The 25,895-nt window shown below is 41.7% G+C and overlaps 1 protein-coding gene across 4 annotated transcripts in view; it reads left to right on the top strand.

Moving 5' to 3' along the window:
• Positions 1-25,895, top strand: part of opn4xa (opsin 4xa) — a 46,784-nt gene that overhangs the window by 4,285 nt on the left and 16,604 nt on the right. For 2 of the 4 annotated variants that reach the window (XM_049604192.1, XM_049604196.1), the window contains exon 4: positions 1,056-1,101. In XM_049604192.1, the coding sequence (XP_049460149.1) occupies positions 1,056-1,101 (46 nt within the window). Of the gene's footprint in view, positions 1-1,055; positions 1,102-23,315; positions 23,556-25,895 lie in introns of those variants that run through there. The other 2 variants (XM_049604194.1, XM_049604193.1) reach the window with 1 other exon arrangement.

Raw genomic sequence — 25,895 nt, 5'->3', positions numbered from 1 at the left:
TGGTCACCGAAAATAGACCCATCTGACAGAGTTCCTTTATGTGAGAGCGCCGCACGGTCCGGGGGGTGTCATAAGTCCGCTGAGCTGAATACTTGAGTGACTATAATAAATATTAATTTGTTTGGAGGAGAAACATGAGTAAGCTGAACGAATCACCACCACATGGGGTGTGAGGAAGAGACGCGTCACTCACACTGAAGAGCCCTCTTTCATTATTTGTGCCACTGATGGGATGAGCACCTCAATTTTTGATGTCAAGTCTCCACAGAGCAATGACAGGCCCTCAGATAGGAATAACAATAACTCCCCACAGAGTTTAAATGAACGTATAACAATAGCCAGACAAACAATCCACATCACTGCAGCTGTTTCAGTTTAATATACAATTGTAAATCCTAATATAAAACAAATCGCAAATCTCTTTTCTTTGTCTTTTTGTGCCTATAGTGTCCTTTTATAGTGACTTGCTTTGTTTAAATCATTGTGTTTCAGGTTAACAACTGACATCTCTTCATGGTTATGTTAATGTGTTTTCCGCCCCTCCACTGTATGAGTCACTGTAGCATGTAATATGCAATAAAGATGGGACATCTGTAGGCTTGTTTAACATGTTTCGTTCCAGCTTCACAATGTCCCCCTTTGATGAGAAAAAGATTTCAACACGCGATGCACGGGTCCCTCAGGAAGACGATGCAATAAATATCAACCGAAGACAAACAACAATTCACTAAAAGCATTTTTGTTGTTTGGATGATTAACAAGTTGAATTTCTACAATCTCAAGAGATCCTAAGAGTACAACTTAATTACTATTTGCCCGTCAGTTATACTTAAAGATTTAATTTAATATTGAAAAGTCGAGTCTGTCAATGCACAGTGAGGGCCCCGTTTAAAATACATTTGGCCCACAATTACCTGTTGTTCATGAAAGTGTTCCAGAAAGTAAAATAATTATAATTGTTTCTTAAACTTTATTTGTTGCTAATACTCTGTGAAGTGAGTTTTTATATTAATATTGTCATGTCTTCCATTGTTTCCATTTCTGTTTATGTACAGGAGACCATGCTGGGTTATCTCCTCTGGGTCGGCATGCACAGTGCAGGTTAGTGGTGCTGGTGTGGGACATCTTTAGCCTCTACGTGTCGGGCCAGTGAGTACCAAGTGAGCACCGTTTTAAAACAACACATAGGTATTGTTGCAGACCAGCTGCGTGCCTTCACATGCAAGTGCAGTGTGTTTTACTGGGACAATTTCACTAGAATAACACACTACATTGTCAAAATACATTCAGGAACATGACGGTGACAGTCGCTGGTGAAAAACAATAAATTCCAGTAAAGTGCACATGGGCACGTTCCATGTTGTACATCGATTTTATTAAAGGTTTTTAGTAATATGTTGCCAAAATATAAAATGTGATTAATTGCGATAGATCAAATTATCCAACAGCTTATAAAGTAGTTCAAAATTAGCTCATGCTTGACTCGCCATAACATGAAAATACCGTTTACACTTAAATGCATCATTAATAATAAAACCAGTAGCATAAAGTAAAAAATCATAACACTAACAGGAGCCATTCTTCCTTGATAATTTAAGTATCTTAAGCTGATAATGTTGCTAAAAATTTTTTTGAAACCATCTGGAGCAATAGCAAACTGTCAATATCCATCCACTAAAAGTGCTAGTTTTTGCCACTGACAGGCTCAGATTGTTACTGTAAGTGTTCGACAACATAATGGAAAGGACTTGGGTGGGTCCGGACATTTGAATGTGCCCACTCCACTGAGTGCATGTTGACTGAAAACATCTGGTGACATGAGACACTGTGACATGAGACAGCAGTTTCTCAATTAGAGATGCAGCACTCTCGCTCAACACTGGACTGATTTCAAAAACTGTTGTTCCCATTAGACACTTAGTCACAAAAACATGGGAAAATAGCATCCAGGGTGCAAAATATCAAAGTTTCCCTTTAAGTAACACGTTGAATGCTTGACGTGCAACTTTTACTTAGTAAAGAACTTGACATTTTCTTCCATGACAGGTATTTGATGCTTTAACAGAGGGCTTAAGGGGCCAACCTGCATCCTAGGTGGTGAAATGATTCAGTTATGTCTAAAAATGTCAGATAATATTTCAAACAGTTTAACAGCCACAGCCAAGAAAGAAAGAAAGAAAGAAAGAAAGTTTTTTTGTTTCAATTCCAGTCATTATAAACATGAAGCCAAACCAACTATGTTTTCAAATGTTCAAATGACTCTTGATTAATTGACCTACATTAGACAAGTTGATGTTTGTGGTGTGGGTTTCACTAACATCAGCATCTGGAGACTACTGGCCACCATTCATTTACAGTTTGATGAAGAGTACACGGACACAGTGCCAGAAAATCAATGTGATACAGTCCAAAGCAACAGCCCTGGAAATTATACAGCATTTGCAAGGCTAATACTGACACTGAGTATGAAGGGTGTTACTTAATTATACAATAATTTGACAAACTGTAGTGTGTATAGGTGTTGTATTAAGTTTTATATTGGAAGGTGAACCTTCTGTAATATTCAGGGATGGAGAAAACCCAAAATCATGCAAAATACTCTCACAACACCACTGCAGCTATGGTCTTAATATACTTAAGGACTTTCACATTGCATTAATTTACAAAGTTTTCCCTTTCTAATGCACGACAGCTCAAACCCCAAATTGCTGGGGTTTGGGCTTTAATGCCGATCATGACAGTGGCCTCTCATTCCGTATTCTGCATGTAGTTGTGTGCAGGAGTGCCGGTTGTCTGCCAGAGTGAGCTCAGCTGTCAGCGGGCACAGAGCCTCGGATCACCGTTGGCACAGAGACGCAGAGACAGAGAGCAGGTAGTCAGATACTGGAGGATTCGCATAGCTTTCAGCTGATCCATTAGGACATGCTACAATTCAGATGTGGCGCGCTGCCAAATGCCCAGCCATTGTGGCATCCAGAGCAGTATTTCCATCTGTTTCAGTCATTGCTCAAACATTTTATGAGTATTTGTTGGCATCGTTCACGCGTAGATTGTATGCGCGCAGAAGTATGTGCTAGCAAGAGTGTGTGTGTGTGCGTGTGAGCGAGTGTGTGTAAATGAGATCACTTGGTACTATCAAAGTGCAGGCAGGACTATGACACGGTTATAAATAGACGGGAGGAAGTAAGGAAGGTTAAATCTCTCAGACACAGATACTAAATGTGTAGAGAGACGGGAGCCATTTAAAAACCTGCATGTCCTTTTAGACCCTTTTCACTATGTGTATTTACATTATGTACATTGTGTCCTGCTGTACGGCGTGAATGCTACACTGAGGTAGCCACAATAATTCAGTGATTTAGTCAACTATATAGCCTGATTTGAAAAGTTGACTCAGTGCTACATAAAGGTTTAGCCTGTCATTACACTGCAATAGCCTGCCTGCTGTGTGTAGCTTGTTATTGGTCAAGGGTGAATTATCACCCCATGAGCAAATGGGAATCCAGTAAGCTCTTTCCCACGGACCAGTGACTTCATTGGGCTGTGATGGATATGATGAATCCAGTGTCCTTCGAGTGGCAAAGAGTGCTGAGAAAGTTATTGAGGTGTAAGCATTTATGACGCTTCTCCCTGCATCTTTTTTTTTTTTTTTTTTTTACTATTCACAAACACCAATGAAGGATTTAGGGAATACTTTCTCTCTGTGCACAGGGCTGGACAGGTGGGATGCATAGATGGACTCTGAGATGCACTTGGGACATCTTGGCAACTGCCCAAACCCTGAAAACCTCCAGGCGCGCTCAGCTGTCTGCATGACAAAAGACGGATTGAAATAAGGAATTTCAGCGGAAATAAGTGTGTGTATTATGTATTGCACGGTGAACCATATGTCCAAACATACGCGCAACACTAGACACACAGACACAGCAAGGGTGGTCTGCAGTTAAGCCGATAGAGTTGCTCAATTTCAAAATTCAGCCCTCCACCATCCTTCACTGCATGTAATCCTGACCGCTGATATCTACCTGGCATGACTTTGACCCCTGACTTTCGGCAGCTGTCAGTGGCGCCCCTCATCGAAGACTGGACATGTGGGATACTGGCGCTCCTCCCCGAGGTGGCACAGTGTCAGACTCTTTGCTGGCTTTACGGTTTTTAGCATTCAAAGAGTGTCCGCTGGGGCCTCCTCCTACTGTGTTACTAAACAAACAGGCCTGGCTAAGTGCTGATCACAACCACTGGGCAAAGATGAAAAGCTCCCTCGGGGAATGAGCGCGATTACGTTGCTTGTTGTCCGTTTGCTTTACGGGTCTGTATCGGTTTACAGATTTGAACTGAGCTATTTTGATTATAACCTCTAGCCTTCAAGCCTGCTCGCCGGGCAGCTCTGCTCAAAGTGCGGCGCATGAAGCTGGAGCCTTGACTTTCACAAAGCTTCCCTGTCCCCAGCATAACAAGGTCACACTAATTGGAGAAGGAAGTGTTGAGGATGTCTTTGGGAACGAAGCGGCAGGGTTAGAGAGTGATAGCAGAGAGGGTCAGATCCTGTTTCTGCTCTGGTTCCCTGTTCTAATCCAGCCTGGTATGTGTTGAGATCAGAGCAGGTCCCTTTCACTGCAGCCATCCGGTGGCTGCGCACTGGGACTCGCTAAGCCCCCATTTCCTCTACTGTTGCAGATTTGTCGTAGAAAGCGCCGGACGACAGTCTGGCGCAGGCTCGCCCCCGGGAGCCAAGTTCACTGAAAGGAACTTAAAATGAAGTGACCCGACAACAGAAACCGTCCCACAGCCCGTTTCAGGTCCTAACCCCTAAGAAACATGGCACTAGACAGCTGTGTGTTCCCCTTGATGTATTTATGTCAGCCGCTTACATAAATACACTGTGACACACATACACGTTCACACTAATACACGTGGGCCTGTGTGTAAATGTGCACGCTCACACAGGCACCGTGACACACACAGACACACACATATCATGCTCACTGTCAGTAATACCCAGAGGATATTATGTCTCTCTCAGCAGACCGGACAGTTGATCAGAGCAGCATGACCACATGGTCACTTTGATGTAAATCACGTAGTGCAGTCACCTTGAAAAGTGCTTGAATTGTAAATATGAGACGAGGAATCTTGAGCTCAGATTTATCGGCTGATACACGGATTCATTCACAGGACAGAAAAGCTTTTGTTTATTTTTTTGTCTATTAACAGTTCTAAACATTAGTATCATGATGCCCATACAAATCTGTAGTAGATCACTCTAAGATCACATCACTGTAAGGAGTGTAAATGTTGGCTCATTAAAGGAAAGATTATTTTGTCTAGGTACAGAGATGTCTTGGACGTGTTTAGTTTAACACAAAGACTGATCGCAGGAGGAACCGCTCATCCAGTGTGACCCAACATAAAAAACTACATTTTTCAGCCACTTCAAAGCTTTGGATTTTAATGGTACGTGCTTTTTTCAGAAAATGCCAGAGATGTCTCTGAAGTCAGGGTGGGAATTTTTGGCACAACTTCACCTACTTCTAAGGTGCATTGTGGAGGGAAAGAGTCTGAAAAGGTCATAATTCCAGCAACACCAATAGAACTGTGTGAAGAACAACTTTATTGTGAGCCCGTTGCATTTAAATGTAGAAATATTGTACATTATTTTATTTATTCTGCCAATGAGTTGATGCTTTCTCACACATCCAGGTTAGGAAATATATAATTGCACAATACACACCAACACCGAAGCATCATTTACAAAGTCTGCATTTGTAAATTTGGGATTCTGTTATTCCTAATCAGAGGTGTCAGGTGACTTGGACTTGCAACCAAATTGCCAGAAAAAATACTGGTATCATACATTTCTATAAACCATGGATATGTTACATTTGCATGTTATTATGGGGCACAGTGGTTTTCAAACTTTTTGTGACCAAGGCACACAAAAGGGCAGGCCACAATCACAAGCCTCTATAGCATGTGTTATCACCCTTATCACGACATAAATGTTTGTTTTATTTGCTAATATCAAATAACAACTGACAACAAACTATTACTCATAACTCATTTATGAACAAAATGATTCAAGAATTCATCTTGGAACACACTTGTGCCAGCAGCAACATATTGGTTCCCTGTGAAAGTTTTTTAAATTAAATTAAAGTAAATCAAATTCCATTTTTTAGGTAGAGTTTGCCTCTTATTAGGAAATGGGTTTGCATAACATGCTGATACAATCAATTAAAAAATCATATTCAGTAACTTTTTGTATAGACCCAGTTTAATATTGCAATAATGTGTGATTTTTGAGTGCTGCGGCGCACCATTTGAGAACCACTGATGTAGCAGATACGTTGAAACTTTATGTTTCAACAAAGCTGTGGTCAATCTGTTGTTACGTTTAGGCACAAAAACACCTGGTTATGGTTTAAAAAAAGATCATGTTTTGGCTTGAAATACTTGCTTTTGGGGGGATGATTCCTGCTGGAAAAGCAGAGATGTCTCGGTAAAAACAACTGCTTTTGTGCCACTATCCTGGCAGGAAACGCAGTGACGGGTTGCTAAAAAAAACAACAGGTTTCTTGGTACTAACCCTGCTGAAAAAACAGTGACAGGTCGCTGCAAAATTCCCATGTTTGATGCCTTAAACATTGCTGAAATCACAGTCATAACTGGTTTTGTTGGTCTCGAAGAGTGGTCGGCAGCTTGGCAGACGTCTCACCATTCACTCCACCTCCCAATGACAAAGTCAGCTCATATACTGAGTCACTTAGGTTTGAAATGTGCAAATGTAATGTATCCGTGGTTTACAGAAAGATACAATGCCAACATTTTCGCCTGGCGACTGGGCTGGGGAAAAAAAATGGCAAAGATAATTTTGTTTGCGTATGAAAACTATGCAGTGGTCAACTAGAAAAAAAATTGCAGTATGTATGTAAATGACAGACAGAGACATGACAACTTCCAACAAACAACAAATAAGTACATTTTAAAAAAGCATTCATGAATATTGTAAATTTAATTTTTTCATTATTAATGGCAAAATAGCATTACATTTAGTAAAGATCATATTGTGACTTGTGTAGGACTCGAAACTTGACTTGGGACTTGTCAGTCTTCACTTGGAACTTAACTGCAAAGACTTGAGACTTATTTGTGATTTGCAAAATAATGACTCGGTCCCACCTCTGCTTCTAACCCAATGCAATCTGGTTTATAGCTGGTGAAGTTCTGTTTTAATGTAAACTCTTTGCATTAAAAGGACTGACTACAATAACGCTTACACACTCACACCCCAATACTACAGGCTGACTGCACATAAATGCACACCTCTGTGTAGAACATGGCTCTCACACTGCTAAGGTTAGAAGTTCAGATTGTAACTGGGGCCACCCATGTTCAAATGTATAAACTCCTGGTCCTGCCAGGCAGTCCAAATCCATTAAGGACAGATGTGGACAAAAGGGAGGTGAACCTTTCCAGCTCTGAGAAATATGACTCATGATCATGCCAAACAGGATGTGGCGTTTCCCTGTGTTACTATTAAATTACAGTACTACTCCAACACTTTACAGGCTGGAGCGTAAGGAGTATTAGCACATATTGTTATCCAGACATAGCACTGGACAAACACTGCTCACTTGTTCTTGTAATGAAGAGAAAGGTGAGTCAAATGTGGCGGCAACCTTGAACTTTGTGTCATGAATAGCACATAACAAGAGGCTTATAATAACAAACAGCACAGAGTTTACAAAGAGACAATTGGATGTAATCCCACGATAATCTAATCAGTTCAACTGGGAGTAGGGGTTATGGGAAAGTTGACTTGCAGTGTTTGTTTTCCTCCAAGGTCAAATAAATTAGCGATAGCTACTGGTTGTACAGGTGGATCCTTGGATCCTAGATTAAATCAGATGTAGTGATATCAGTTAATGAACTAATTAAGCTGTAAATTATGACCTTGGCAGATCCTGTATCTTATTTAACAGAGAGTAAACATGCTATTTGACTCCAAGCTAAACCCTTTTAATACCTGCAGAACATTAATACATATTTCTTTCGTTTTAAAGAACTGTAATTAATCAGGATACATTTTAGTCACAGTGGTGGACTTGTAAAAGTGTGTGCGATCTTACAGGGGGTATTGGCGACACTTCTGAGTGTGAACCGCTGATAAAGAGGAGACAATTAGGAAAAAGTATGCTGTGATAATTATGCGTGTTATCATGATTATCAGAAAATGGAGGTCAGGTCCATTTGGTAATCACTGAGGTGTTTGGCTCCAAGGACAGGAATGATTCATACACAACAGGACAGTGAGTCATGCAGGGCGGAGAGAAAATGCCAGACTCTTTTCATTCGTTGTTTTGAGTCTACCTGATAGCTGAAGTATCTGGAGACATACACTCAGGGTCAAAGGTCAAGATTCAGGTGTCAGATGTTGAATTGCTCTGGGCATACTTTTGTTTATAAGAGAAAAAGAGTTTGTGAACTTTATACGTTCAAAACACATTTGAAATTTGAAAGTGTGAGTCCATTAAAAACCATACTTTTACTTTTTCTGTTATTCATGAAATCTAATCTCAGTGTGCCAATGATAGACCGTTTGAGGTTGGGGAGACACATGACAACACATGAACTTTATCATGACTGTAACAAGATAATCTGGCCTCATATCACACATCACTCCCATTCCGAGACACTTTATCAGTTTAAGCCCGAGTCTGAAAACACTACAGCTGTCTCTTTGACCTGTGACAGGCGATCTCACCGCAGGTTAGGATGCTGCCTCGGTTCATGTTACTAACAATTGGCATGCGCGAGTTTGTGTGTAGAATCACCAGCAACACCGCTGACGCACTGAAACAGCTGAGAACACTATGGATGAGCGACAGCCACACAAATGGATGTGACACATAGATAGATATATGGCTGCATGGGTAGCTGGACAGGTGATAGATAGACAGCCAGGCAGATCCTTATGAACATATAGATATCAGAGTGGATGCTACAATCCTGCAGGCTTTAAGGAACAGTGTGTAAAATTTAGGGGGATTCAGTGGCAGCTAGTGGTGAGGACTGCATATTGCAACCAGCTTCTCCTGGTTAGAATTCCTCCAGCGTTCATTGGTCAGGACCGGGAGCCGAATTACCGGGAGCCAAATTTTTTGCAGAGGTCTCTTCCTCTCCAAAACAAACGAATCAGGTGATTAAAACCAGTAAAAACACTGAATAAAGCAGTTTGATGTTACAAATCAGTGTTTCTTCTACACTGATTGGCATGTCAAAGACAGGCCGCTAGCCCAGCGCCTGCTATGCATGCTCACCTTATTTCTCTGATAGCTTTTTGCATGCTGATTTATCCACAGAGGAAATGGACCAGGTGATTTAGACAGGTAAAAACACAGATTAAAGCAATTTCATGTCACAAATCAGTGTTTCTCCAATGCTGTTTGGCATGTCGGAGACGGGCTGTTAGCCTAACACCTGCTTATGTGTGCTCAGCTTTTTTCTCTGATATCTTAAGATGAAGACGTTAAGGAGGTTTTACCATGAGCTGAATTATCCACAGAGGTCTCTTCCTCTCAGAAATAAATGGGCCCTGTGATTTAAACTTGTAAAAACACTGAATAAAACAGTTTAATTTCATGGTAAAACTTGTTTTACCAAGGCTACTCATTGCTTCTAACTATGGCGGCCGGTGCAAAGACATGAACGGCTCTATCTTGAGCCAGTGTTTGGTTTGTCTGTTCTGGGCTACCATAGAAACATGGCGATGCAACATGGCGGACTCCTTGGAGATGGACCCACTGCCTGTATAGATATAAATGGCTCATTCTAAAGCACCAATTCTACCAAACACTTTAGGTATGGTACCTTTGGAACCAAAGTAACCCTTCAGACATGGTACCAAGACCCTAGCGTTTCTATTGCAACCAGTACTCTTAAATGCGGGCGGGGTTGTTGTCACTCACTGCTCCATCCAGCACTCACTGATTGTACTCATATTAGTTTGTAGATTTAGTCTTTCTCAGTCATGTGCTGGGATTTATTATTGTCAGGGCCCACAGGAACAACACTCTGTGAAACTTTGGGTTTTTTTTCTCCAAGTGAGGATTGAGATATATGTTGCTCCGGTCGAAATTAATATATATAAATGCTTGAAGATCCACTCATTACTAAAAGTGTATGCCATATAAAAACTAAAGTGATGGTCAAAATTGTCACAGTGAAATTTAAGGTGTGTTGATTGATTCACGTCATCAACTCATACATTGAGTAACATTACAAGTTAATGTTCCACCTTAAAAGTCGCAGGCAGACGGCCCAGTGTATTATGTTGGGGTTTTTCTCAGACTCCAGCTGCTGCAAGAGGCAGCAAAACATCCTCTCATTTTATAGTTACAGTCTACGAATAAAACTCTCCACAGTATGAACAGTGGTTACTTGAGCCTCAAAACCAGCCACAGCCCTCAGCCCTGAGCGGAGTGACCATCTGCCATCAACGGACTGCAGTGTTTAAAGCTCCACCCTTTGGTACCAGATCTGTGTGCTAGGTACCCCAACAGAGGGGGGACCAAAAATGGGGACAGTACGGAATGGTCCCATTGGTACCATCCACAACTTTTCCACAGTGTAAACAGAAAAAAAATGTACCAAACTAAACTGTATTGTACTTTATTGCTTGGTGGACACAGGGCTTATGGTAATGAAAACACAAGGATTCTTATTTTCAGGTAATTATACACTAAAGAAGACCTGTTATATTGTATTATATCTCTGCCAATGCATCCCCCACAATCCTACACCGTGGACCTTTAAAATATGAGATTACAGTGAATGTAAAAGGTTGCAGAGACATTCAGTCTCTGCATGGCAAGTTCAAAGTTGCAGCTTTTGCGGTGAAATATAGGTCACCCGAAGGGTCAATTATCCAACTCTGGGTGAGGATCAACACACTCATACATTCCTTTAGAACTGTTTTTCTGCTCTTTAAAAAATACTGTTTTCACCAGGGGGACAAGGGCGCAGAGGGCAAAGCTTTGGAAAGAGACGACTATCACATTTCCAATACATTTCTTCAGAGAACAGAAGAACCTCCGTACCTGTCGCATGTGTAAAACAGAGAGGTGTCAAAAGTGAAACGCGATCGGCACATCTGACAAAGGGGAAACTGCTGTGAGGGATCAGTTCAGAGAGAGAAAGACCCGCGTCCCCGCAGCAGATGGGAGCTTTATCGTTGTGGCCGGAGGGGGAGAGAGCCAAAGAAGAGAGACGCGAGACCACAAAAAAGGCTGGAGACGCGGCTGGACTGTGACACATGTCCCGCTGTGGAGGGGGGATTTTACTCACCTGGCCTTTGGTGTGTCATCATGTTACCAGTCCTGTCATGAGCCTCCACCCTGTCCGCCTGCGCTGCATTGTTCTGCACTGCATGCGGACAAGGGAATAAAGGAGAATAGATAATGAAAAAGAGAGCAGGCTAGGCAGTGGGAGGGAGCCACATTTTGGCCCTTTGTTGATGCTGTATCTTTTTTTAACACTACTAAAGTGGGGATAAAGCTGATCAAAGGAGTGCGTATGATTGCTCTGGTGGGTGTTGAGGATCATTAGCTGGTGAGGCAGTGAGAGTGAATAGAGTGGGGGGTCTGATGTGTCGCAGAGGAGGAGAAAAATGATGCTGCATGATGAAGAAGCTCATCAGCGATATCATGCTTCATGGTGCAGATATTGAAAAGGTGCACCTGAAAACCACTCACTGAATACCACACCTGGTTTTTATATCACCTAACGTCTGTCACCACCTGTCTCATTCAACGTACTGTAGCTTGTATGTAGGACATCAAGACATGTCATAGCTCTAATGACAACTTTGGTTATGCTTTTGCACAATGCAAGAGAAAGGGAGAGTGTTTGTGTGAGGATCTGAGGGGAAGAGAGTGCCTTAGTCATAACACACCCCAGATGTGCTTAAGCCCAAAATAAGCAACAGCTAAAGCCAGTTTCACTGTGTTGAGTCCTATTTACACTGATGTAAAGACAAGCCTTCACTTGCACTGTGCTGAAATTGCGCATCCTCAAAATTAAACAGATCCAACAACGGAGGTGAAACACAAGACAGCTGACCAGATACACTGCAGCAAAAAATTTAAACAACTGGAAACCATAATACACAGAATTTACACAGAGGTGCATATGCTTCAACTTTGGATGCGGCTGTGTTTTGACTGAGGTATTTAAAATATAAACAAACTGTGTAACAAGCAAGGATATAAAAGTAACACTTAGAAACTCGAGCCGCTCGGAGCTCAGAGATGACTTACACAGTCCCAAAGACCTCCACGTCAAATACCTTTGTAATGGAGCTGTTATTCTAAAAAGGACCATGCACACACACACACACACACACACACACACACACACACACGTATTTGTATGTGTGTGTGTGGGTTAAAGTGGACCTTGAGGTTCTTTACAGGGAGACTGAGTGAGAGAGAGCTGTGTGCCAGCGTGCTGGAGGTGCCGTGAGATCAAGAACAGTCCACCCCCAGGTGGTAAAGCTAAGCTTTCAGGGGTGAGAGGTCACAGACACCGGAGTGGTCACACACGTGTCAGAACATTATTTACAACTGGAGAGGCCCACCTTAGACCACCTACAACTGCTCCTCCACTACAATACAGTACATCTGCAGAAGGTGCTGCCCCCCATTGTCCACTAGGTGGTAGTAAAGCTCCATATGAAAGCATCTCTGTCTCATGACATCCTGACATGAGAGGCCCCCATCATCCTTTAAGAGACATTACATCTGTAATATGTCTGATACTCTACTGTATAATCAGAAAACCATGAAGAGACATTTGCTGTTGACATGAATCCAGAGTGTGTGGTTGGATTCAGCTTCAGATGCATAAGTGGCCATGCATGTGTGTGCATAACTAAGTCGTTAATTTGAAACTGCTCCATAACCTTTGGGCTCCTGATCAAGGTCGCGAGAGACTTCAGTGTGGCTGACAGTATTGGAATGCGTGCTAGTTGTCTCAAGCAATGAGGCACACTTACTAAATTTATTATTCAAACATTTAAAATAGAACAGAACTCTATACGCAACACGAGAGCATCATCTCTCATTGCAGCGCCATGAATATCTCTGATCTGCATCCCGTGACCGTACACAATTACACTCAACCACGTCCTTCAATTCCATGTTTGCTGGAAAGACAAGCTGTGAATTACTGCAGATGCAAACTACGGTCACGTGCAGACTAAATGACATAAACAACATTTAAACAGATATAAAAGATGTATATGACTTAAATAAGAACAAAAATGCAATAAAGTGGGAAAAATGAGGAGAACTCTTCCAATTCATCCATTTACTGTGCTGTAGACATATTTAAGTGTTGACTTAGCGGCTGTATAACAAAATATTACTGCAGGACTACAGAACAGGAAACACTAAAAAGTTGCTTGCAGGTGTAGAATGTAACTAAGTACATTCACGTAAATACTGTGCTTAAGTATAAGTTTGAGTTGCATGTACTTTACTAGAGTATTTCTATTTTATGCCATTTACTACTTCTGCTTTACTATGTTTCAAAATGAAATATTCTTCTTTTTACTACACTAAGTTTATTTAACTCTCATACTATTTACATTAATTATGTGCTTATATGATATGATGCAGTACTACACATCTACCTAGAAGTATACAAAGTAGGACTGTCCGGTATTGACAATAACTACATTTAAAAATTAAATATTGTTATCATGTTAATAACACACACATATAAAAATAACAAGAAAATATCCTGGCAATTTTGTACAGTTATGGTCACAGACTCAACGGTGATACAGTTGGTTAGTGTAGTTCAGTAGAAAGAAATGAGTTCCTACATGAAAATACTCACAACAAGTTCTGTAGATTACCTAAAGAACCTGGTCATAATTTCTGGTAGGAGACATTACTGTTGAGTTTTTCAGTGTGCCATCTAGTTCCATTGTATTTGAGAGAAGGCAGACATCTCCACAGGTGATATCTCCAACACTCTGCGGCTCACACCAAAACAATCTACATTGATAAATAACACTACAGGTAAGAGGAAAAATATGTATTTTTGATTTGGGGTGAACTGTCCCTTTAAGTGAAGGATCTGAGTGGTTCTTCCACAACTGTTTGCTTGATACATGTCAAATACTGGCAAGAAAACATAGCTCATATGTCACATCTGTTTGAGATCCATTTGATAATAACTAAATATGTCATAACTTCATTTTTTTATGACAATACTTGCGTCAGTGGTTACATAGCCTAAACAGTCAGTGCACCAGTGGGACCACAGGTTGCAGAGAATCTGTGCCAACAGTTACTGCCTTGTCCATTTATCTTTAAACATCTGTCTGATAGATAATTATATTACTCAATACTTCTTTTAAAAGTAAAACACACACACACACACACACACACACACACACACACACACACACACACACACACACACACACACACCATACACAAGGCATGAAGTTGAGTTTGTGAAAACCTTCTCTTGGAATGATGTGTGTGTCCTGCTGAGAGTCAGTATACTGTATTGTGTACTCTGACAGATGCACAATGGTTTGATGCTTTCAAAAGGCCTTGTTACATCAGAAGCCTGCATCACAACAGCCACCAATTTTCACATGAAATAAACTACTCCAAATGTACAGGCTCCACATCTCAGAGGGGGACAAATTACTGCAGGAGACGCTTGAGAGGTTGGCGTTATATCAGAAATGGAAGTATTGCTCTGCTGCTTAGGAGGTGGAGGTGGGGGGTATATGTATGAGCATTTTGCTCGTCTACTAAAAGCATGGAAATGTATCATGTCGCCCTCTGGTGGTTGCAAGTAAACACTGGAGTGAAGTATGCTCCACCTCAAATGAAATTCAGCAGTGGAGTACAGTATATTTTACACGATTTCTTTAATTTTTAAATTAATATTTCAAATTTTTTAAACTTTTTTCCCCAGTTTGTCGAATTTAAATTCAATTAAAACGAAATTCTATACAGAAAAATTGATATTTCCGCTAATAATTCGGTAGATGTTTTTCTAAGTGACAAAACTGAGTATAGCCATTGTGCAATAGCAGTTTCCTATAAATAGCTTTGGTCCTCAACACACACACACACACACACACACACACACACACACATACACACACTCACACCCACCATGGATAGATGATTGAATAGACCTACAAGGCAGCACCAGGGGCCCACGGTGTCAGTGCCTCCCCTGGCCTTCACTTGCAAAATGTCACTCAAATTAATGTGCCAACCAGGAAGAGACTCAAAATGATCACAAATAGACACAAAGTGACCACAAAGACATACAAACTGCCTGCCAAGTCTGTGTCTTGCTGCTGTGGAGGAGAGGTGGTGGGGCCTTTTGCTTTTCTTTGCCCAGGGACCTATTGTCCCATAATCCACTCAAATCCACACACACACACACACACACACACGTACAACACTTACTGTTAAACTCTACTGAGGATGGATAAAGAGTCAGAGGTAGTTTCACAATACACTATGGCCTCACCACAGTTACAAAACAGTTGAGTTTAACACTCAAACTGGCTGCAGATAGGTGGGAAAATGACATTGAGAAGCCGTTGTTCTGATAGGTGTGGTGGTCATCAGGAGGGACACGGGACGTACACTGCATATTATGTAGCACGGGACCACTGCTGCTTAGATAAGGATATTGCAGAGCAAGTGCAGCGAGTTCTTGAGACATATAAATCTGCATGAAACAATGCCACTGCGTTAGAGAACAGGAAAAGGAAGAGGACGTGGGACACGTACATCACCGAGAGGAAGTCAGCAAGGTGTGTCAAAACGCTTTCGAGGCTGTGAAAGAAAGAAGGATGCATGACCCGCAAAAGTGTCTGTGTTCCGTGTCTTGATTCATTACCGGAGCAACGTCTGATGTGCCGTCATCACCTCTCGGTTTCAGCGCACACACACATCCTCTGGGTCTGACAAGTACAAGTCTTTAACATATTGTATCAGACTGCACTGTAGTCTCAACAACAGACGACACAGACACGGTGTTAAAAATATGTTCCAACGGGATAATCGCTATTTAAACACCTGAATTTCTTCTTATCTTACAAACTTACACACTTATGTGAATTGTTATATTCTTATTCTAATAATAAATAATAACTTAGACTCCCTTGGACAGGTTTCAACCAGCTGGACATCTGTAAGCCTCACTAATTGGTAATGATTTCATGGCTGTTGTATTGGGTTGCATCATATTGCACAGGTGTTATCATGTCCACACCTACATATGGCCATTATCAATAATATGCATCTAGAAAAGCCAACATTTCACTGTTACAATGACAGAAGTTTAGAGGTAAAGTTTAGACATATAAAATGACTAAGTGATATAGAGATCCAGTGAAAGATTAAATACGGTATATGTGATCCAACCATATGTCTCGTGTCATTTACAAAACACTGGAGTTCCCAGATGTCTGCTCAATGTAAATGCCAGAGAATAAAGACCCATAATACATTAAGGCCCCAGTAAAGCTCCGTCACAGCCTCTGACACAGTTCACTGTGTCACTGAGGTTAACTTCATTGATAATCTCTTTTATTCCTGTGAGTTGCTGCGCCACCAACTATAACTAAATCTGTAGTAATCCATAGAGACAGGTCTGCAAGAGCCCTTAATATACATGAGTAGTTGATCCTCTGAGCCATTAGATAATACTTTTCTCCTAATGACGGCCTTGGATGATTCAGAGTGTACCTCTAACAATCCACGGCTTCACTGTTGCTGGTGCTGAGACGCTTACATAATGTCGAAAAATAATCAATTTAACGAGAGCATACTGTGAAGGTGACCAGTCATTCATTTACCATTTGTCACGTGGTGTGACACTCTATGGGAATTAATCTATCTCGATCACGCCTGTGTATGGCGCTGACTAGCTACAGAAGGTCAAATGAGGTGAGGAGATCTTTATCCACTACAAAGAAAATGCAGCTGAGGTCGTGACACCAATCAGGGGCCCGTTTTATGTGTGATTTGTGAGCACAGCTACACAAAGATGAATGTGTGAATGACTGACTCTCACAAATTGCTGCTACGGAGCAACTCATGCATGGGTCATGGGTAGTTCGTGGTATTCCTTTTGAACAGTGAAAAGTGAGAGAAAAACGTGGCAATTAAACCTGGTGATGCTGCTGATGGGAAGTCAGACTGTAGCATGAGGAACCAAGTAAATAAACTGAGTAGGATAGATATAACAAGGCAGTGTCTCCCATACACTGAGTTATTAGTGGTGGCCCACCACAATGTTACCGCTACATATTGAAGTTAGTGAGTAAAATCGTATTTCACTGTACAACTGCACACAGCGCATTGATTTGTTCAGCTCCTCTTTGTCCTGCTCTTAAATTTTCTCTGTTCATCAGAAAACAAATGAGACAAGAATTAGCTAACTGGTGCAACCACGGTTCTTTCCCCTCACTTCCACTGCTAGAAGGCTACTTCATCAGGAGGAGAATAAGTCGCAGCTCTGGAGAGAGAGCTTAAGTTAGTTTTAGTTGCCTTCGGTAGCAATTCCAGTTCAGCCAGAGCAAATCTTAGTACCGGCTGGTGGCCAGCAACACTGGGTCTTACCTGTGTAATGGCAGCAACAGAAACTGTGCCGATCTGATGGGGAATCAGGGCAGTCCAGGATCAGAGCCCCAGTTCTTGGGTTTGCACTGGCTGAATTGGAGTTGCTATAGCCGCTAACTGAAGTGAACCCCTACAAATGGAATCTAATTATGTGGGAAACATTGCGGGGTACTATCAAAACAGGAGAAATGGAATTAAAGGTGTACTATGAAATTACTGGTTACTGTTTGTAAACAGTGTCGCCTGCTAATATGAAAGCCAACTCCAGATTGACTCATGGTCTAGCACCTGGTCACTACCTTCTTTAAAGATTATTTTTTTTGGCATTTTTGCCTTTATTAAACAAGACAGTCTCAGAGGGGAGAGAGAGGGGATGACATGTGGCAAAGGAACGCGGGCTAAAATCAAATCCATGGCCACTGCAGCAAGGACGATGCCTTTGTACATGGGGCGCCTGCTCTAACCACTGAGCTTCTAAGTGCCCCTGGTCACTACCTTTTTATTAAGTCCTGACCACACCTGCACATTGTGCCTAGAAATGTCCCACAGCAAAGTAAGAAGAAAATAAATTAAGAAATAAATAGATAAGAAAATATAGACAGATGGTAGGGTTTCTACAGATAAATACAACAGCACCAAGCGGCAACCTCTGAGGCTGAAAATTGAAGCCAATGCGTAACTGCCAAAAAGTTCATCAAATGGTCATAAAACAGAGTAAATCCCCATAGAAACCCATGTTTAAATATCCAGCTTTACAGTAGAAATAAACATGTTTACAGCCTGGTGCAAAAAATGGTTTCAGTCTCTATATCTGATTTCAACATTCATAAGAACTGGAGGATAAATTTTACATAACTCACTGGTATATATTCTGGCCCAAAATTACTCATATTTAAGGGCCACTTGAACACCAGGCTGTCTGCGAGGTGTCTCTACAGTCTCTGAGTCAGATCCACCCCTTGCTCCTCCACAGCTCCAACCTCTCATCCAAATATAGTCAATTCTGGCTCCAAAAATCCAAGATGGTGACAGCTAATATGCCAAATTCAAGGCCTTAAATTGGCTGTCCAAATACCGGTAGGTGACGTCATGGTAGCTAGGTCCATTTATATAGTCTGTGACTGCCACTCACTTCTACTGGGTCTAGCGATGATGAGGAGGAATTACTGTCATTCATTGTTTTTTAGGAAAAAACCTTTAAATATGGCAGTAAGAAACTCTGGATAACTTGGATAAGACGCCCTCTTTTAATTGAGGTAGATGGTACTTTTATTTTAAAACCTCTTGATACTGCCAAGGCAGCAGTTTATCCCCATTAGTTTCCCATTTATTGTTGCCCAACAAACAATAAACAAAGTGTCAAAACTAACATGAAAGGCAATAATCTTAGCTTGCAAATTGCAGCATGCATGTTGCAAACTTGAACATAAATGCTTATATCTTTTGACCAACATCTGGGGTCATTCTACCATCCCTAAATGTCAGATTATGGACATCACAGGATCCCTGCCTAAATAAAGCTAGGGCCACATTAGATCTAGGCAATCTCAGACTACACCTCCCACACTCAGAAGAAAATTTAAATGCTACAGCCCTCTATTCTGTAACCAAATACACCCGTTTAGGACCCTCAGCTCGTACCTGTTTGTCCTACTGAGCCTCTGAACATGCAGAGAAATATACTCACTTAGACAACATATTGACCCATTGACTAGGAAGCCAATCTCTGGTGGCCGAAAGCGGTGCCAGGTGAAGCTTGGCCTTACTGTTAACCTAAAATAAAACAAAAATGTCATTGAGTCCCTGGAGGAAGAAACCAGGGCCACAACAAGCACCATTTAAGTCTTTTCAGAAGCCTCTCTTCCTTTGACACGAACTGACAAAAACACTGACCTAATTGGGCAAAGTGGACTGAACTGGGTGTAAGCCACATCAACAAAGTTTGCCCGTCACTGTGCAGAGAATCTGTAGCGTTGACACAGTAACAGTAATTGGCCATTAAAGCAACACACGGCTTGTGAACAGAAATCAATAACACCTCTATACTCCATGTTCAGACACCAGCTGAGTTAGTAAAAAGCACTTTGTAAGAATCTGACTTGATTTTAGAAGAAAGAAAACATCAAACCAAGAAAAGAATCTGTGAATCAAAACAGCACTTAAAAAATAAGTGGAGTCAATTATTTTGTGTAAGACTGTGCTTAGATCTCTTGTCCACCAGATTCTTGTGCATAATGAGATTTTGTATGTGCTGATGGCCCCACAGATCCTCTTGAATTTTATTCTGGGGACCAGTGCTTGTCTCTAAAACCCCTTAAGGGGAAACTAATTCTCACAAACAAGATTTTTACTGAAGCGTATTTTGCAAGATTCATTTGTCCTTTTCACACCTCACAGGGAGGGAAAGAGGTGACAGACTATCTTGACAGTAATTGGATAGCTGATTGTTGTGGTTGGGGTCACCTCAGGCAAAAGGAGCAAACAGATAGCACTCTACTGATCTGCTCTTATAGCCTGACGGAAACAGCTGACATAAGTGTGAGTTAGTGTATGGCCATCTCTTGGTGGCTCTTGAGGAGCCAGTATTGTTATCCTGTGGTGCACCATTTGGCATAACAACCTCTTACTGATCCACCAGGACAGTGTTATCAGTGATTCTCACATCTTCACATCCATTCACACATCCTGACCACATCTTCACAAAGACTTTGTTCCATCATAACATCCCAGATCAAGCTACTGCACTTGACGGGCAGTGCGTGTTCCTTGCCTCAGAATGCAAGTTCGGTAAGACGAGGGGAGGTGGACTCTGTGTTTGCATTAATGATGCTTGGCGTTCAGACGTTGTTAAAGGTGACGGACAATGTCTCCCAGATCAGCGTTTCCCATACATTCATTTATTTTTGGCAGCCCACCAGATAAGATTGCCTGACACATATTGATTTTCTATTATTGGAGACGCACCCAAAAATAGAAAATCTGTCTCTGTCTCTCTCTGGCGCCAACGTACACTCTTGCACAAACACACTCTCTTACAGAGCATATTTCAGATGTTCCACCTGAAGAGACGGAGCAGCAGAGCACTAAGTGCGGTGGATGTGCTTAACTCACTAAAGGAGCTGTGTATGACATTTAGAGCATTAATATAGCAGCAAACAACCATTTGCTATGTAAAGATATGTTCTCTGGTCTTTGTTTTGGTAGCCGGTCTGGTCCCGCTTGCATGGTTGTGTTTGTAAGTCCCTGTACAGTTATCCCACTGGCTAGCTAATCTCCACCCCTTTCTCCATCCATCCAACCATTTTCATCCACTTATATGGGACTGGGTCACAGGGGCAGCAGGCCAAGCAAAGCACCCCAGATGTCCCCCAGCAGCACTTTTCAGCTCCTCCAAGAATCGCCACCCTAATGTGGTGGAGGGGTTTGCATGTCCCTGTTAACCTAAGAGCTGTTTTGTCCAGGGCTAATAGTCCCTAGTGGTGTCTCCCAAGGTAAAGTGGTCCCAGGGGAGGGGCCAAACAAAGAGCGATTCAAGAAGACCTTGATGAAATGGCATATTTGGACTTTGAGCACCTTGCCCAGTATAGGGACAACGGGCTCATACTGAGCAACATGAAGCCGTCGCCCTGTGGGGACAGGAATCAGGGCTCGGTACATTGTGTGCTGAGCGGCAGGCAGGGGTGGGGCTGAGGGCGTGCTGATCCCTGGTGTCGCAAACCACCCCTTTCTCTCGCGCTGATGTGGTGCTTACTGCTGCTCTGACCTACAGTGGCGAAACAGTATTGCCTCGTATGCAAACGGCCCACCTACTAGTTCCTTCCCATGTTAACACTGTTAGCTCTGTTAGCACTGTTGTTAGCGTTAGCTGCTAGCACCTCCATGTTGAGAGCTGTGTGAGGGCAATCCCGCCCCAGACTCTGAATCATAGTTCTGCACTGAATGTCACGTACAGCTCCTTTACCATTCAGTAATTGCTATAGATATAGAACACTCTATTTCCGTAAACATCAGTGCTCTCATTTTAGTGTAGAGCATTAGATTGGATTTATGAATGCACAATGGACCCATCTGTGTCCGTCATTTTTAAAACCTACTTAAGATTAAACTGACTGCACTCCCATGGAAACCACACCCCCTGTGGTCCCTCTGCCAGCAGCAGTGCCGGATCTAACCTGTGTAATGGCAGCAACAGAAAGTTAGTTTATCCAGCAGGTTCCTGTTGACCCTGCAGCCATCAGGCAAGCAATATAATTTAGAATCATCTGCTGTCATACCACAAGACTACAGAGCAGCGTTTGTTCCTAAATGAACATCAAACCTTTAACTGTCTTTAAGTGTCTTCCCCTAGGCTACAAAAAAGTCAAAGGGGTGATACAACAGGCTTTCCCACACATTTCTGCCTTACTACATCATCTCACCATTGACTTTATTCATAATGAGTACAATCCATTATAGTAGCTGTAATAATATGCTCCCTCTGTGCATAATGTAATGCAATACACCACCACAAAATGACCTTAAAATGACCACAGAATCGAGTTAACACCTCTCTGAGAGTGCCCTCCTGTACATGCTTCCCTGGAAAGCATTTCAAATTCCTGATGAAGTATACAGCACCACTGAAAGCTCTCTTTGTCTCCGCTACATAAAGAAAACAGTTCAGTCTTGTGCCCATGATCTTAAATGCCCTCCCAGTGGATCAGCTGTTCATCACAATCCTGTAGTTTGACCCAGCAAATGACTGAAAAAGGTTTCAACACACAAGGAAAACATATCAACAACAACAAAAAAAATTAATACATGCCTCCCTGTGTGTCAGAATTCATTACAGTGAAGCTAACCAGTTGGAAACTAGTGCGTGTTGATAGATCTGTTTCTCTCGCAAGTGCGCTGACCCAGAAGTAAGACTTTTCCTTGTTGCTGGATGGTATCTAAACGGAATCTTCACAGAGAAATCCTATTTTATAAGTCGCTGCATTTCCGAACCTGCTTTGAACCCGCCAGGTGCCACGACAATCGAACAAGGCGGCCAGATTTTGATGTACAAAAGGGAAATATTAAGGGCAGGAGGGGGTGCTGCAGCTGTCTGCTCAGTTGTGCATGAGATGATTAACATTGGGAGGCTTTTATCTGTGTGCTTTTCTCAAGATTCACCTTACAGAAGGATGAGCAGTGAACAAGTCTGATACTGTATTTAAAAGGTTTGGTGCTTTTCAAAACCACAAGCCTTTGCAACCCTCAAAGCACCCAATGAGAAGAAGCAGCAAGTAGACTGTGTCACCTTATCGTGTCTAATGTAGCCAGCTACTAAAAAATTACTTTTCAAAACACATACATTTACCATGATTTAAAAAAACACCTTCCTAATCAAGTACATTTTCTCTATAAGTATATACAAGAGTTTTTTTTATAATTGCTACTTGAAATGTCTTTAATATAATCAGACCAGCCTCTTCCCACCTTCCCACACAAACAGCACGCACACCCTCATGCATGCACGCACACACACCACACACTGGCTTGATCGATGCAGTTTGCCATGTGAGAGCTGTGTGTGATGGGTAGCCAGCAGGGGGATGGGTCAATGTGCTGCTGCTGCTGCTGCTCGCTTTTCTATGTGTCTTTCTGCCTATTCTCATGTTCTCTCAAGCACTGGCAGCAGCAGCTCCCTGTTGCTGCAGTGTATGAGAGAATCTCCATCTAACTTGGGGATTAGAGAAGCAGTCATCAAGCTTATCCATTTAGACCTGAAGCGTGGTGGATTTCTCTCCAGCACTTTTTACATGCTGTACGGCTTCAGTGTCTCTGATCCTCTTTGCCAGTCCAATACAAACACAGAGGTGCCCTGAAGAGGAAAAAGGGCTTCACTCTCTGCATGAGGTAAAGTAACACTTTTAAAAAATACATATGATGACTGGATATTAGAACATCTTTCTTTATTTTTTGTATTTGTATACTAGTATGTAAAACATGATGTGTGAATATTATGTAATAACAATATGGAGCAAACTTTTGTTAATTTAATAATTGCATCTTGGGTTATTTTAGTCTATGCATTTGCAGGAAAAAACAGTGGTTTTCACACTTTTGCAAAAAAAAAAAAAATTATATATATATCTTAGCTTGCTTATATCAGTTAAATGTGTGTCTTATTAAGAGTAGATCCCTTCCAACATGTTACTCATTTAACATTTTTGTTTAAAACTGTCTTTATTTTTATCAGCGCTTGATGTACCACAACAGATTTTACTCTGATCATACAGATGTGCAGATGTGTATGCAGGTGTCTCACCAATATAACATCCTTTTTAAATACATGATGTATACATTTATCATGAGCTATAAAGGATAACGTCAACTAAAAACAGACAGTTCTTACAAAAGGAAAACCTCCAACAAACGCATTTGTTGATCTGAACTGTCAAGTCTTTCAGCAAAAGATCTGCAGTTTATTAAAACGGCTTTAAAATGCTGTCAGCGTATTTTAATATACCACTTAAAGGGATACTTTGCTGGTTTTCAAACAGCTTTGTATCATAACAGTGTGGGTGGTATGTGTAAATGCAATGTGGTAAACTTCCCTCTATCTTACCAGCGCCCAGATCTCCCTGCTCATCTTTTAGCTCGCTGCCAGGACTCAATTTTTGCTGGCTCTGGGGCTGTTGCTTAAACTACAGATTGTACAGATTTCTGTATGCTCGCCACCACAGACAGAAATGGTATAGAAGCAGACTGAGGGTGAGAGTCATCCCCCCGCCCCCTCTCACTCATAAACTCAAACCAAACTGTGATCGTATGGTAAAACTAGGGCTGATTCAATATAAACCAAGAGTCTGTTGCTGTACTGCTTTTTTCCTAATTGTCTTCAGAAATGTATTTAAGTGCACTGTTTGGCTGTAATACAAGAATTTGTTAACAAGGAGAGGGTCACCATTTAACCTGCATGTCTGTTTGGACTGTGGGAGGAAGCCAGAATACCCAGAGAAAACCCACGCTGACACGGGGAGAACATGCAAACTCTACACAGATGGGCTCCCACACCCTGGGGTTTGAATTCTGTTAGTGCGTTGCCTATTTCTCGCTCAAACTATCACTGGGGGCCATGTTGTTTCCTGTGTCAAAACACCTGTGTCTTGCATTATGTCACCCACCAACAGGAGCATTTATTGGTCCAGTGCGGTGCAGTGCATTCTGGTAGTTGTAGGTTTTCTACCTCTTGAGCGAAAGTGAATGCCACAGCCCCTTTTCTCTGTTTCTCTGGTCCTGTAGCACCAGTTTTAAAAGTAATGCATCTTGCTATTGCATAGGCAGCATGGTTTTATGAAAACCTTTTTTTTTTTAAGATATTTTTTTGGGCATTTTTGCCTTTATAGATAGGACAGTTAAGCGTGAGGGGGGGAGAGAGAGAGAGGGGTAATGACATACAGCATAGGGCCAGGGAGTAGAACCTGTGCCGCTGCAGCAACGGCCTTGTACATGGGGTGCCTGCTCTATCCACTAAGCCGCCGATGCCCCAGCAGCGAAATACTTTAAATGAAAATGATTTACTTTAAACACTACATGGAGCAGACAGGGCTTTCTTCATCTTCATTGATCCCTTAGCTTTTCATGATAATGGACTTCATATCAGCAGTTTCTGAAGGAGCATGAACAGCTTCGATGCGCCCATTCAAGGTTTTTATGTAATCTTCATAGAAGTCAATAAAAAAAGCTTTTAAGATGTAGTGTGAACATGGTCACACTACATGCATTGATTCACGACACTAGCCTTTCATATGAGACAATGCTTTGATGTCTAATGAGAAGATGTAAGAGGTGATTAAGGTTTCCTCTGACGCACAAGGCTTCACTGAGCACAGCGAGAACTCTGTGTACTTCACCCATTGTGCCGTAATAAAAATGTCTATGCTCATCTATTCATTTTTTACACCATAACAGAAAGTGCTGCACTATCAATACAATATTTTGGTCACGCAACATGCTAAGGCATTTTTCATGTACATGTATTATGAGCCAGATGCACTACTGCCCTGGAGGATTAAGCACAGTCTCATCAATCAGCTTTGGACTGTGAGCCAACAGCGGACATGATTTATCACATGTTCGTGTTCTCAAACAAAATATTAATGTGATACATGACAGATGTTTTACAGCATCTTCTGTGGCAGAGAGCATTGTGCCGCACTGGCATCTAACTCCCTTGTTAATGCACATCACAGG

This window comes from Epinephelus fuscoguttatus, linkage group LG18 (assembly GCF_011397635.1).
Source record: "Epinephelus fuscoguttatus linkage group LG18, E.fuscoguttatus.final_Chr_v1".
Lineage (NCBI taxonomy): Eukaryota > Metazoa > Chordata > Actinopteri > Perciformes > Serranidae > Epinephelus > Epinephelus fuscoguttatus.
The sequence above is the reverse complement of the archived record's forward strand: the minus strand, read 5'-3'. Positions and strand labels throughout refer to the sequence as shown.